The sequence below is a fragment of the Tamandua tetradactyla genome, chromosome 1, assembly GCF_023851605.1.
Source record: "Tamandua tetradactyla isolate mTamTet1 chromosome 1, mTamTet1.pri, whole genome shotgun sequence".
Lineage (NCBI taxonomy): Eukaryota > Metazoa > Chordata > Mammalia > Pilosa > Myrmecophagidae > Tamandua > Tamandua tetradactyla.
In genome coordinates, this window is record NC_135327.1 from 96,896,269 (window position 1) to 96,911,689 (window position 15,421).

Sequence of the window (15,421 nt, forward strand, 5' to 3'; positions counted from 1 at the left end):
ACTTCTAGGCTGGCACTACTGGTTATGTGGGACGGAGACGTCACTCCCAGGCCATCTGCATCTTGAACAAGCATAGTAAATAAGTCTCAATTCATGTGCCAACCTCATGATTAATTAGTAATGTCTGTCATGGGTGCTGAATAGGACTGCTTACACACATGCCACCCTTGGTCTAGAGTCTCGAACAATCGGTGAATATATTGCATTTGGTGTTTACATATGTAATTAGATGAAACCTAAATTGTTTTCTACTAAACAACAACCAACCGTGAGGATATTTGTAGGACTCAATGGAAGTGCCCTCTGTTTCTCACTGGTACTTACTATGGGGTGCTCTGGGGAAGGCAGTAAGATCAAAATATAACTGAGGCTTCATGAAAGCCTCCTTCTGACTTCTAAGTGGAAACCTGAAGGATAAGGAGGAATCGGCCAGTCAACCTAGTGTGATGGCTGGAGGAAGACACTATTCCAAGCATAGGGAAAACATCTGGGAAAGGCCAAGGTTATGAGAGCTCATGGAGCATTCAAAGGTCCCAAATGAGCTCAGCGTGAGAGGAGTGGGATGCGCTTTGGGGTGGGGTGAGTGGCAGATGAACCTAATAAGCATCTGGTTCACAGCATTGTTTAGAGCCTGAGAAACCACATTTAGGAGTTTTGATTTAGCTCCAAGAGAAATGGGGACCTATTTATGGTTAGAAGCCAGGAGATCAGACTATACACAGAAAATGGATTGATCTGTGATAAGCAGCAATATATTATAGCACATCCCGAATCTAGCCTTGCTATATTTTTCATTCCTTGCTAATGGTGGCTTAAGTAAATTTCGGAATAGGAAGCCTCTATCTACTTGCAGAAGGTTTTTCCTTTTCGGTTGAAGAATTTTCCCATTTAAAATTCCTTAATGTTATAATATTACCATAGAATTATTTATAATAAAGGACTTTTTCCAAGGTCAATCAAATGCTTTCTTTATGTATTTGGCTAAAATTTGCATCTAGTTTTATTAATGGAAATCAATTTATAATAAAAATCAAGTGATTAAATCAATGACCCCACCCACCCACCCCCACAAAAACTTGCTTCTAATTGGAAAAAAGTCATTGTTGCTTTTTTGGTGATTTTCCTACCTTCTTCCCTGCTAGGCGGAAGTCCACGAAGCTGGGGTGGAGGTCAAGCAGACCAGGCTGCAGCTGAGAAGGAACAAGCCGGCCAACATTGTGTTAACCAAGGTAGAGACCCAAGAGGTAACAGGCAGGTCAAAACCGAGACTAATGGCAGACAGTTCCAATGGGTTGTTACTTAAAAGGTGGGAGAATTCTAGTGTGAGGCAGTGGAATAGGAAACCAAGAAAGCAGGTAAGAGGAAGAACGTTCAGAGCAAAGGGTGGGAGGCAGAGCTTGGGAGAATTCTGAGTGATGGAAAAAAATACTTTTTGTTTTAGCAGTTTTGTCGAGATATAGTCACATACCACACAATCCATAGAAGGTGTCCAATTAATGGCTTTTGGTATAATCACAGAATTGTGCGTTCATCATCACAATCAATTTTAGAACATTTTCAGTACTCCAAAAATAAAAACCCCATACCCCAGAGCTTCTCAATCCCTCTATCCTCCCCAAGCCCTACAAAACCAATAATCTAATTCTGTCTCTATAGATTTATTTATATTTAGAAATCACCAAAATATTACTGTTAACTATAGTTCATAGCTTGCACAAGGTGTATTTTTCCCCATATATCACCCTATTATTAACATCTGCTACTGGTCACATACATTTATTATAGTTCATGAAAGAACATTCTTATATTTGTACTACTCGCATAGACATCATTTTGCCACAGGGTTCACTTTGTTTCATAGCCCCAGGTTTTATATTCTCGCTTTCCTTCTAGTAACATACACAGCCTAAAATTACCCCTTTCATCCATTTTCACACACATAACTCAGCACTATTAATTATATTCAAAGGAATGAGCTACCATCAGCTCTATCCATTTTCTAACATTTACATTCAACCTAAAACAGGAATTCTCAAATTAAGCATCAGCTCCCCTTTTTCTACCCTCATTCTATTGCCTGGTAATCTAGATGCTAACTCCGTAAGTTTGCCTATTATACTTAGTTCATATTAGTGAATTTTGTCCTTTTGTGGCTGGCTTTTTTCACTCAACATGATGTTCTCCAGGTTTATCCATGTTGTTGCACATATCAGGGTTTCATCCCTTCTTACTGCTGAATAACACTCCACTCTATGTATACATACAGTGTACAAACACATTTTGTATATATACACATTTCGTATACATACATATTTTGCTTATCCATCTGGAAACGTGGATTGCTTCCATCTTTTGGCAATTGTGAATAATGTCACATGAACATTGGTGTGCAAATGTCTGTTCCTGTCCCTGCTTTCAGTTCTTCTGGATATATACCTAGTAGCAGGATTACTGGATCACATGGCAATGCTTTATACTTAGGTTCCTGAGGAACTGCCAAACTGTCTTCCACAGTGGTTGCATCACTTTACATTCCCACCAGCAGCAAATGAGTGTTCTTATTTCTCTACATCTTCTCCAACACTTGTAACTTTCAGTGTTTTAAAGAGAGGCCATTCTAGTAGTTGTGAAATGATATCTCACTGCAGTTTTTTTTTTTTTTTTTGAGTAATGAAAATATTCCCATTGTGGTTTTGATTTGCATTTCCCTAACAGCTAATGATGTTGAACTTCTTTTCATGTGCAGAAAAGACACTTTTTTTAAGTAGCAGGCGGTGAAGAATTGTAAAAAGCACTCCATAGCCTAGTCAGTGGACTACCCCCCACCCCAATATGCACACAAAAAGCAAAGGATGCACCAATGGTTGGAAGTTAGGGGGGTGAGGGCAGGAAGGGGAATTCTTTGTTCTTTCATTACCCCTCCTCTAGGACTGCCTGCAACATCTTGACTCTCCACCAGATTTAGTTAGTGAATGAAGAACTAACCTGCAGTGAGTGAAAACTCACAGATTATTTATTTTTGGATTTGTGATAACATACCTCTTTCTGCTGTTCTGGAAACATTTTCAGCACAGGACACAATCTGAAAAACAAAATAACAACACTGGGTGATTTGGACATATACTGGAGCAGATATGCCTCTCCTCACCTCCCACCCAAATGCCCAACCCTAGTGCTAGGAAGTAGACCTCTGCTGTTCACTCCCTCCCATCCACTGCTGACAGCACAGCAGTAACCTTTGAACTTTAGACCACACTGAAAGTTTGGTGAACTTTGGACCACACTGGCACAATGGACCACGCAAGCCTGAGATGGTTGGATGGGACCAACCTCAAACTGGATCAGGCTGGAGTCAGCCCCTTAGCGAGTCAAAGTAGGCCAGAGGGGTAGGTGACCTTATTTGGAAAAACAGGGTCTCTGCAGATATAATTAAGGTAGGGATCTTGAGATGAGATCATCCTGGATTATCTGAGTGGGTCCTAAATCCATGACAAATGTCCTTCTAAAAGACAAAATAGGACAACTGCAAGTACCTGGTTTCCTATCCAGCTCTGAAAGAGTTAACACACAACTGCAAACCTCTAGTTTCCTATGCACCTGTTAAAGGAATTAATGGAGAACTGCAGTTCCCTTGTTTCTTATTTAGCTGTGTTGGTTTGAAATTGTCAGTATCCCAGAAAAGCCATGTTTTTTTAATCCTCATTCAATATTGCTAAGTGGGATTTTTTTTTTATTGTTTCCATGGAGATGTAACCCACCCAACTGTAGGTGGTAACTTTAGATTAGGTGATTTCCATGGAAGTGTCTCCACCCATTCAAGGTGGGATTACTTACTGGAATCCTTTTAAGAAGGAACCATTTCGGAAAAAGCTTTAGTGCTGACAGAACCCACACTGCCAGAGATCTTTGGAGATGAGAAGGAAAACGCCCCCAGGGAAGCCTTATGAAATGAGGAGAGAAAGTAGTAAATATCACTATGTGCTTTCCCAGCTGACAGAGGTGTTCTGCATGGTATTAGCCTTTCTTTAGTGAAGGTAACATCTTGTTGATGCCTTAATTTGGACATTTTCACGGCCTTAGAACTGCAAACTTACAACTTAATAAATTCCCTTTTTAAAAGCCATCCTGTTTCTGTTATATTGCATTCCAGCAGCTTTAACAAACTAAAACAGTAGCTCCAAAGGAATTTATACAAACTGCAAACTTTGGCTATAAATGTCATGGGACAAAAATTTCCCCTATAGTCCCCAAACCTGCCCAAACCATCAAAACCACCCCAAACCATAAAGGCTTGTAAAATCATGGGCCCAAAGCAAATTCTTAGTTAATCACAGAAAGCCTAGAGTTGTAAAGATTGTTAAATATCTGCTCAAAGACACAGTGTGGATATGTGACAGGCTAGCCACAAGCATCAACAAATATCTCTTTTTGAAACGATGCTAGCTCTGTAAGCACTGGGTAATACAAACCATGTAAGCCCCTGGTGTTCAAAGGTTACTAGGGAAACTTGCCACTAGCAAAAAACTTCCTATAAAGCAAGCTAACCCACTCCCACTCAGTGCATGTTTCTCCCCTGAACACATCCACATTACCTCTTTAACATGTACTCTCTTTCCCTTTAATAAATTTTACTACTGGCCCTCTCATTTGTCTAAATTCTTTTAGTGTCAAGGCTAATGAACCTGGAACGGGGCTTAGCTGGCACCACTGCCAGCGGGGCACCAGTTATAACAGGAGAGGAGAAGACACAGAGTAGAAATCCATGTGAGGACAGAAGCAGATGCTGGGGTTTTGTGACCACAACCCAAGCAATGCCTGGAGCCACCGGCAACTAGTACAGGCAAAGGATTCTCTCCTACAGGTTTCGAGGGAGCACAACCCCGTGCACACCTGGATGTCAGACTTCTGAAGAATAAACTTCTATTTTGTGAGCTACCAAGTTTTGTGGTCATTTGTTATGGCAGCTGTAGGGAATAGGCTGGGGTAATAATTGGGGAGGGGGGAATTAATTCATCCTTTAGATATTTATGGAGCACCTACTCTGTGCAGAGTAGACTCAGAACTTACAGAGATGGTGTCATAATCATAATGTGGAAATGACATGGAAGAACAGGGAATAAACTGGGGGCAGGGGTGGTCATCAGAGAAGCTTTACTGAGAAGGTGGCGCTGAAGCTGAGGCCCATGGTGATTTGGCCAGGAATATAAAAGGAGACAGGCATTCTAAGCAGAGGGACTGGCACGTGCAAAGGAGAGGAGGCAACAGCTCAAGAGCTTAGGTTATGAAAAGGATTCCTGCACTGGATGAAAAGGGAGCTGGTGGGCTTGCACTCATCTCAGGATCTGGTGGTGATGTCAAATGACCACAGTTCCTGCCATATACCCCACTGCCTCACACAGCTAGGCTTATGTCCTTACGCCTTCACCGCTTCCAGATCTCTCTGCCAATGTTTCCTTTTCTGTTAAGATTCTGCTCAGAAATTGTTCCCTCCAGCCCCACTCCCCCACCTGGGACCCTCTCCTCCCCTTACAAGGTGGTCGCACACTCCCCCCCCGATTAGCATTAACCTCGCTGGCATCACACTGGTATGTTCTCTTTTCTCCCGTATGGCTGAATTTCTCAAGGAGAAAATACTATATTTTCTTGTGTAATTAAGCCACCACACTCCCTTTGGGAGTTTTGAGTCTCCTCATTTCACAGGTGAAAAACCTTAGTTCACAGGGGTTAAGTTGCCCAAAGTCATCCTGCAAGGGGGAGTTCAGTTCCAACCCAAGCAGGTCTGATTCCCAGCACTGTGCTTTCCAGTGCCAGGGGCTCCTCCACGACTGCAGGATGAGAACAAACGTTTCAGAGTCCGAGTCTTAATTCTTTCCAAATTCTTTCCCATCCAGGGAAAGTGACTTCAATTCTAATGGGGAGGCCAAAGGTGGTTGACCTGAGATGCTACAGTCCAGTCAAACTATGAAAGTAGGAAACTAGGTAAGGTTAAACCAACTCCGAGATATCTCAGGGAACCACCATGGCCAACCTTTAATATTTTAAATCTGGGGTAGTGGAATGGGAAGTACTCCAGATGCTTCTATATTGTTTGAATTTTTCCAGTTAACACTTATTAGTTTTATACCTTTTGATGTAATAATTGTTCATGATAAATTAAATATCATAACTCTATCAGAAGAAACAGTGACTCTAACATAAATTGTGGAAGGTTTTTATTTCATGTAAAATAAAAACTTTTACAAGAAAACAGTAAGTGTCCAGTAGTTTGCAGACCCTACCATATCATTTACTGGTAGGGAGAAGGAAATTAAATGATAGCTCAAGTAAGTACGGCTTGAGATAAAAGGTCCATTGTCTATAACTCAACAAAACAAAGCTGCCAATCAGAAATTGCCCCCTGGCAAAACTCTATCTTCCAGGTGGGTTGTAAAATTTCAGACTTGCCTATATGTGTCTGTCCTAATACTATTCATGGAGAATTCTTGGCTCACTGAAAGACTTTCATGCCAACAACTATAGAAAAACTGCCCCAAGACGACAATCAGCAAGACCCTGTCCAGAACAGTCTATCTGTGCCACCACTGGGGAGCCGTACCACACCAAAGCTCAGCCATTGCGAGCCACTCTCCTTCCTGTCTGCTTTACTGCAAAGATGTATCAAATCTCACATCCATTCCAGGCAGCAGGGATGAATCCTCAAGCCCGCTGGCCAGGTCAGGGTTGGATCCAGCCAGATGACAGACATGGGCTGTCCTCTCCCTGGGAAACGAGGGGCTTTGGTGCCTTATCTGAGAGCCTCTCCATGCCTCGTCACCACTCTGCCACCAACTTGGAAATATGATGCATGGATTTGCCAAAACCTGAAACTTCAGGAGCAAATTGCCTCCATTTTTGGCTTTGAAATATTTCCTCTATAAAATACAAAATGTCTGTGAAACAAAGAATTCTATAGAGCAGGAGTCAGCATACTTCTTCTGTTAAGGGCCAGACAGTGAATATGTGCAGGCCATATACACTCTGTTAAGTCTTCAATTGTGGTGAGAGAGCAATCACAGACAACATGTAAATGAATGAACATGGCTGTGTTCCAGTAACTTTATCTACAAAAACAGGCAGCAGCTGTGGGCAGTCCTTGCTCTAGAGCAATTAAGTATTGTACCTTCAATTCTAAATCTTAATAAAACCCTTTCTTAGAAGGAAAACAAACAAATATTTGCAATACTAAGCTTGGCCTGCATGCCTATAGGCAGCCTCCTCTCTGACAAGCACATTACTTTACCAAAGCTTGTGGACTATCTGTGTAGGTGGAGTGAGAAATGGTGACATAAAGAATAATGAGTATGGTTTACACCATACTTTAAAATGAAAATGGCAGGGGTGCAATGGCATGTGGGGTTAAGTCACTTAGTTTTGGGTTTTCCTATAAAGCAGCTGAATGAGCCACCATTCCATGCCAGTAGCTGATTAATTCAAAATACTTGTTCATCATGAAACTAGATTTGAATTGCCACAAGGACATCATAAATAGAATTAAACTGGTTTCATATTAGACTTACACATTGCCTTTGGACCACTGTGGCAATATACAATTTTATGAACCAAATAAACATGTTCTGTATTCCCAACACAATAGACCAAGGGAAATCACAAATGCTCCTAGAAGAAATGTACATAGACTGTTAACTTCCTTCCTGGTGGGCATTTCTAAGGGTAAAGGGAGACATATAAAAACATATAAATATGTTTTTATAAAACATATTCATCCTTCATCCTTCCTTTCTTTACTGTGTTAAAAGGAACAGTCAACCCTCAGACTTACCCTCTCCACCCCTCTGAAAGTATGACCAGGTTCCCATAGCTAGGGTATGAGTCTGGGAAACAGAATGGTAAACTGGGTGTGGGGGAAGTGAATAAGTAAAGGAGAAACCATCTTTCATTATTTTTTTCCATGTCTTATTGTTATGGGTTGAATTGCATCCCTGAAAGACATGTTGAAGTCCTAACCTCCCACCCCCCCTCCTGTGAATGTGACTTATTTGAAATAAGGTCTTTAAAGATGTGATTAGCTAAGATGAGGACAAACTAGATTGGGATGGACCCTGCATTAGTTAGTAAGCTGCCAGAATGCGAGGTACCAGAACTGGAATGGCTTTTAAAAAGGGGAATTTAATAAGTTACAACTTTATAGTTTCAAGCCTATAAAAATGCTCTAACTAAGGCATCCAGGTAAAGATACCTTAACTCAAGGAAAGCCGATGGATTAGAAACACCTCTGTCAGCTGGGTGGTCACAGGCTCCATTGCTTTCTTTCAGCCTCTGTTCTCTGTGAGGGTTCTTCACTTGCTTCTTTGGGACTGGCTTTCATCTCTTGGCTTCCTTTGGCTCTTTCCAGGTTCTGGCTTGCTTAATATCTCATGGTGATGTCTGCTGGGCTCCAAGCGTTTGTGTCAGCTCTCTATCTCAGTTAGCTCTATAAGTTTCTGTAGGTTTTCTCTCTGTCAGCTCTGAGGTTTCTGTCACTTCTGACTCTCCAAAATGTTTCCTCTTTTAAAAGATTTCAGTAAACTAATCAAGACCCACCTGGAATGGGTGGAGTCACATCTTCATCTAATCAAAGGTCATACCCACAATTGGGCATGTCACATCTCTGTGGAGATAACCTAATCAAAAGTTTCCAACCTACAGTATTGAAAGAGGATTAAGAGAAACAGCTGAATCCAGAAGATTGGATCAGGATTAAAATATGGCTTTTCTGGGGTACATAATACTTTCAAACTGGCATAGACCCTAATCCAATATGACTGGTATCCTTATAAGAAGAAGAAATTTAGACACAGATATGAATAGGAACCAAGAAGGCCATGTGAAGACAGAGAAGGCAGACATTGGAGTGATACATCTAGAAGCCAAGGAACCCCAAGGATTTCTGGTAAACATCAGAAGCTAGAAGAGACAAGGAAGGATCCTCTCCTAGAGCCTTCAGAGAAAGCACAGCTCTGCTGATGACTTAAATTCAGACATCTAACCCCCAGAACAGAAGACAACAGATTTCGGTTGTTGAAGTCCTCCAGTTTGTAGTACTTTGGGATGGCAACCCTGGGAAACTAAAATACTCTTCATCTTGCTTTGACCCCGCCTCTGCCTCCTTGGATGTGTTTTCCTCCTAGTCTTATCAACCATCACAACACATTACCTTTTTAAAAGATGAAGAGACTAAACTTAGGTTCAACTGTGCTTAGGGAAGGCATAAGTCACCTTTCTTACTACAATTCTACCACCAGGCTATTTTACAAGAAAGCTACAGCCAAGAGCCTTGGTGTGAGGCAGGAACCCCAGTGAGGACTGGAACAAACCGACTGGGTCACATGCAGTCATCTAAGAAAGGGGTGGAAGGGGCTTGCCTCTAGCAGCTGTTTGGCTTAAGATCCTCAAAAGCTTATCACCCCCCACTTAAAAGTGAACTTCCTCCCACCCATGCTCACCCAGTTCCTCAGGAAGAGGCTCCTTCAGTGTGCAGAGAGCAGGGAGCCATGTCCTGCCCACACCTGTACCTCCCCAGCTCACTGCCAACAAGGGAAAGGCTGGACGTGCCAGAGAGTTTATGCTATTGCCAGCTGACTGCCTCCACGTGGACACGGAGGGCACCAAGGACCTCAAAAACTCCCCAAGGTCACCCCTAAGACTCAGAGTTGGAGTTCTGCTGATCTAAAAGTCAGTGTTCTACATACAACAACTGTTAAAGAAGGTGAAAAAGAGATCAGACTTCAATTAGAGACAAGAACGAAGTCAATCAGGTAGATCAGAACACAGGGTCAAGGATGACATTACCTATATTTTAGAACTTCATCTACTGTATGAGACCAAAGGAAGAGAGGTTTATTTTGTCTAAAACTTAAATTTTCTGTAGCACATATTCTAATTCAATTTGTCTGGATAGATGATTTAAACAACCCAAACACATGGAGCCCAGAATGGGAATGAGGGCTTGTAATTCTATATAGCTTAATGTAATATGCAGATACATCCCAGAGTATGCTGATCAGATAATTAAAAAGTACTGGCAAAGTTTCTTTAGGGTCGGAAGAAAAAATATATATATATGGAACTATTAAAGTTTACCACTGTGGAAACCCCTGATAGTGTCTCAAATATTAGGGACTCCCAAATCAATAGACCAAGCCCTTGATCTTGAGGCTTGATCTTGTGAAGCTTATTTCCGTAGGGGAGAAGCTAAGCCTACCTTATAGTTAGTTATGCCTAAAAGTTATTTCCAGAAAACCTCTTTTGTTACTCAGATGTAGCCTCTCTTTCTACAAGCCCAACCCTGCAAGGAAAATCATTACCCATCCCTTACTTGACAAGATATCCAGGGGTGAAAGTTTCCCTGGCAATATGAGACGGGACTCCCAGAGATGAGCCAGGCCCTGGCACTGTGGGATCAATAATACCTTTCTGACCAAAGGAGGGAAAGAAATGTAACAAAATAAGGTATTAATAACTAAGAATTCAAATAGAGTCCAGAGGCTATTCTGGAGGCTACCCTTATGCCAGCTTCAGCTAGACATTGCTAATTACTATGGTTTGGCAAACGCCAACCAAAACAATTCCTGTCAACCCTAAAGAATACCTAGGGCTCTATCTGAGATTCTGAAAATGTTTCATGCACTAGGATAGCTTTCCAGAAAACTATAACCTCCAGTTGGGTTCCTAGGCCAGATAAGTTCAAAACCCCAAGGAGCCAACCTCCCCAAAAATAGCAACTAATTCCATCCCCCTATCCCATACTATTGACTCCCCTTTCCAACAAGAAAAAGTTAGAATGGGCATTGCACAAATATACCTACAGATTGGGAGAAGGATCAAAGGAGGAGGATTTATAACAAAGAAGATAGGATTTAACAAATGAGTGCCACTGTTGAATCACTATATTGATATTTCTTTCAGACTACAGTGTCTTGGAGCAGCTAGAAGGAAAAACCTAAAATTGTGGAACTGTAACCCATAACAAACTCTGAAATCTGTTCTATAACTACTTGTTACGATGTACTTTGAAATGTATTGCTCTTTTGTATAAATGTTATATTTCACAATAAAAAATGTTAAAAAGAAAAAAGTTCCTCATGTCACCCAAGAGGTAGTTCATGGAAAGTTTCACACCTGTGTATAAAGGAACTGGTCTAATAACACAGCTGGTACTTGGTACGGTACTAGCACTAGGGTTAGTAGATGTTTCCTCCTTCCCTTACACAACCATAAAAGCAATGGAAACAAATTCAATAAAATAGTGATAGTCACAATTATATAAAAACTTAAATCCACTATATATTTCAAAAGAAATGTAAAGATCCCAGACTAGCCTATTTGTGCCTATCACATTAATTTACATGGAGAATTTTTGCCTCCCTGTGAGATTTATAATAATTAGTATGAATAACAACAATATATATATAATATGTAATAAAGGATCTATATTTCTCGATTTATGAAAAGCTCTTGCAAATCTCTACCAAAGAGACCAAATAAATTAGGTTGAGATTAACCCTGCTCCATGGAAAAGTTAGAGAAGGGACAGGAGGGTGACTGAGGTGGCAATTCGGGGGTGCAGCTGACCTGGGAGAGCCTTCTGCACCATATGGGGCAGCCCTAGTTACAGAAGCCAAGGAACTGAGAGGCAGAAAGCTGAAGCCTGGCTCCGAGGCACAAAGCTTGCGGGAGTGCATGGACGGGAGCCGAGGACTAGGAAGTAAGGCAGGCTGCGTTCCTTGGGCACTCTCACCATGACCAATGACTCACCCCACACCCCATGCACCTGAACCCTGTCACCTGCTTCCATTTCCCACGCTTCAGGTGCTCCCACCCCACCAGCCCCTAGTGCACAAAACTGTCCCACAACCCTCACCCCAAGTGCAGCCCAACTCACCTCTCCTGCACCCCTCCTGAGCACTATCTCCCCCTCCCTGTTCCCTGAAGGCTGTTGCCAGCACATCCATACCCCGGCCACCCCTACCACCCTGCCCATAGTGTTGCACAACCTCACCCCTTTTCCCCTTCTCCCCCGAGCTCTGCACTACAGTTTACAGCACTCCTGGGCCCACAAATGCGCACAGGCCCCCAGTTACATCATTCAGCTCTGGGAATGTCAGTTTACAGCAGTCATAGCACTGTGCATGCACATAGCCCTCAGCCACATTTCCCAGCTCTGAGAAAGTGCTGACCTGAGCAGCCAGGTCACATGTGCCCCCAATCCACGAAGGCATAACACCAACTTGCTGTCACAATCCTACGCATGTGCACAAAGGGCCACGTGCCTTAGACTAGCATACACCAAGTTTATGCCCCCAGACCCATTCACCCGCACAGCTACATCCTCCCTGGCCACTGGGCATCCATGTTCACAAGCATCAGTGTAACATCCCCAACCTGCACCTATACCTGCCCTGAAACAAATCACCACACTGAGTGCCCCACCCTGTACCCTACTCCCTGCTGTACAACCATCCTGCAAACACAGGCTTTAGACTACTGAAAAAAATCAACTCCCAAAGTAAATCAATCAAGATATTTATATGCCATGAAAAAACAGCAGAAGATCACTAAGCATACCACAATGCAGACAAATATAGCCCAACCTAATGACCAAATTAATACACCAGAGGAGACACAGATGTTAGAACAACTAATCAAAGATGTCCATATAACTCTACTTAATAAAATAAGTGGGATAGCAAATGACATAAAGGAGATCAAGAAGAGAAGAGCATAAAGAGGAATTTGACAGAATAAATAGAACAATAACAGATATCACAGAGATTAAAGACTCTGCTGACCAAATAAAAAACACACTAGAGGCCCACAACACCAGATTTGAAGAGACAGAAGAAAGAATAAGTGATATAGAGGACAGGATAACTGACATCAAAGACCGAAAAAAAAAGATGGAAAAATCTGAACTGGATCTCAGGGAAATGATAGACAAAACAAAATGCACAGATACAAGAATGACTAGTGTCTCAGAAGGAGAAGAGAGAAAGAAAGGGCTAGGAAGAGTAGTTGAGGATATAATGGGGGAAAACTCCCCAACCCTCATAAAAGACATAAATATACAAGGCAAAGAAACCCAACGAATTCCAAACGGAATAAAAATAAATAGGCCTTCCCCAAGACACATAATAATCAGTCTGTCAAATGTTGAAAAAAAGCAGAAAATTCTGAAAGCAGCAAGAGAAAACAATCTACTACATACAAAGGAAACCAAATAAAACTGAGTTTAGACTGCTCAACTAGCACCATGGAGGCAAGAAGGTAGGGGTATGATATATTCAAGACCCTGAAAGAGAAAGATTTCTAGCCAAGAATTCTGTACCCAGCCAAATTGTCCTTCAAAACTGAGAGAGAGATTAAAGTTTTCACAGACAAAGAAGTCCTGAAAGAATCTGTCAACAAGACACCAGCCCTACAAGAAATACTAAAAAGACTTCCACTAGTTGAAAAAAAAGACAGGAGAGGAAGGTCTGTATGAGGGCACAGAATTGAAGAGTACCACTAACAGTAATTTAAAGAATACAAAGAGAACGTGGGGAAAGAATATACAGATCTGACAAATAAAATTAAAAAGATAAGATGATGGATTCAAGAAATGTCTTTTCAGTAATAACTTTGAATGTTGATGGACTAAACTTACCAATTAAAAGATACAGATTGGCAAAATGGATTAAAAAACATAATCTGCCTATATGCTGCTTACAAGATACTCATCTTAGATACAAGGAGACAAATAGATTGAAAGTGAAAGAATGGAAAAATATTTTCCATGCAAGTTGTAACCAAAAGAAAGCAGGAGTAGCTATACTAATATCAGACAAAATAGACTTTAAATGTAAAGACATCATAAGAGACAAAGAAGGACACTATATATTAATTAAAGGGTCAAGTCACCAAGAAAATACAACAATCATAAAAGTTTATGCTCCCAATCAAGGAGCTCCAAAGTACATGAGATAGACATTGGCAAAACCAAAGGGAGTGATAGATGTTTCAACAAGAATAGTAGGAGACATCAATATACCACTCTCTTCTATAGATAGAACAACAAGACAGAAGATCAACAAATACATAGAGAAGTTAAATAAGTTAACAAATGAATTAGACCTAACAGACATATATAGGTTATTGCACCCCAAAGCACAAGGATATACATTCTTCTCTAGTGCTTATGGAATAATCTCTAGTATAGGTCATATGCTGGGGCACAAAACAGGTCTTTATAAATTTAAAAATACTGAAATTATTCAAAGTACTTTCTCTGATCACAATGGAATGAAGCTGGATCTCAATAACCACCAAAGAATGAGAACATTCACAAATATATGGAGATTAAATAACACACTCTTAAACAACCATTGGATCAAAGAAGAAATTGCTAGAGAAATCAGTATCTATCTGGAGATGAATGAAAATGAGAATACAACTTATCAGAACTTATGGGATGTGGCAAAGGCTGTGTTAAGAGGGAAATTTATTGCCCTAAATGCCTATATTAAAAAACCAGAAGAAGCAAAAATCGAGGATTTAACAGCAAAACCTGGAGGAACTTGATAAAGAACAGCAAACTAACACCAAAGCAAATAAGAGAAGAGAAATAACAAAGACTAAAGCAAAAATACATGAATGGGAGAACAAAAGAACAAAAGAAAGAATCAATAAAACCAAAAGTTGGCTCTTTGAGAAAATCAATAAAATCGATGGGCCACTAGCAAGACTGACAAAGAAAAAAAGAGAGAGGATGCAAATTAAAAAAATCAGAAATAAGAAGAGGTGCATTACCACAAAGCCTGAACAAATAAAAGAAAACACAAGAGGATACTATGAACAGCTACACACCAACAAACTAGACAAGTAAGATGAATGGACAAATTCCTGGAGACACACAAACAAGCTACACTGACTCAGGAAGAAATAGAAGATCTCAACACATCAATCACAAGTAAAGAGATTCAATCATCAAAAATCTTCCTAAAAACAAAAGTCCAGGGCCAGATGGCTTCAAAGGGAAATTTTATCAAACATTCCAGAAAGAACTAACACCAATCCTGCTTAAACTTTTCCAAAAAATTGAGGAAAAAGGAACTCTACCTAATTCATTTTACGAAGCTAGTGTCATTTTACTATCAAAACTGGGTAAAGATGCTTTAAGAAAGAAAAACTACAGGTCATTCTCCCTAAAGAACATAGATGCAAAAATTCTCAATAAAATATTAGCAAATCGAATCCAACAACACGTTAAAAGAGTACACACCATGACCAAGTGGGGTTTATACCAGGAATTTAAGGCTGGTTCAACACAAGAAAATCAATTAATGTAATACAGCACATTAACATCAAAAGGGAAAAATCACATGATCATCTCGATTGATGCTGAAAA

At 40.7% G+C, this 15,421-nt stretch overlaps 1 protein-coding gene across 2 annotated transcripts in view; it reads right to left on the bottom strand.

The window, feature by feature from the left end:
- The window catches only part of SNX10 (sorting nexin 10), a 120,699-nt gene that overhangs the window by 29,559 nt on the left and 75,719 nt on the right, over window positions 1–15,421 (bottom strand). Inside the window, exons 1-2 of one of the 2 annotated variants that reach the window (XM_077121246.1) lie at window positions 4,891–4,967; window positions 3,040–3,082 (exon numbers count right to left, since the gene is read on the bottom strand). In XM_077121246.1, coding sequence (XP_076977361.1) covers window positions 3,040–3,082; window positions 4,891–4,952 — 105 coding nt within the window. In that variant the 5' untranslated portion in view covers window positions 4,953–4,967. Of the gene's footprint in view, window positions 1–3,039; window positions 3,083–4,890; window positions 4,968–15,421 lie in introns of those variants that run through there. The other variant, XM_077121256.1, reaches the window with a different exon arrangement.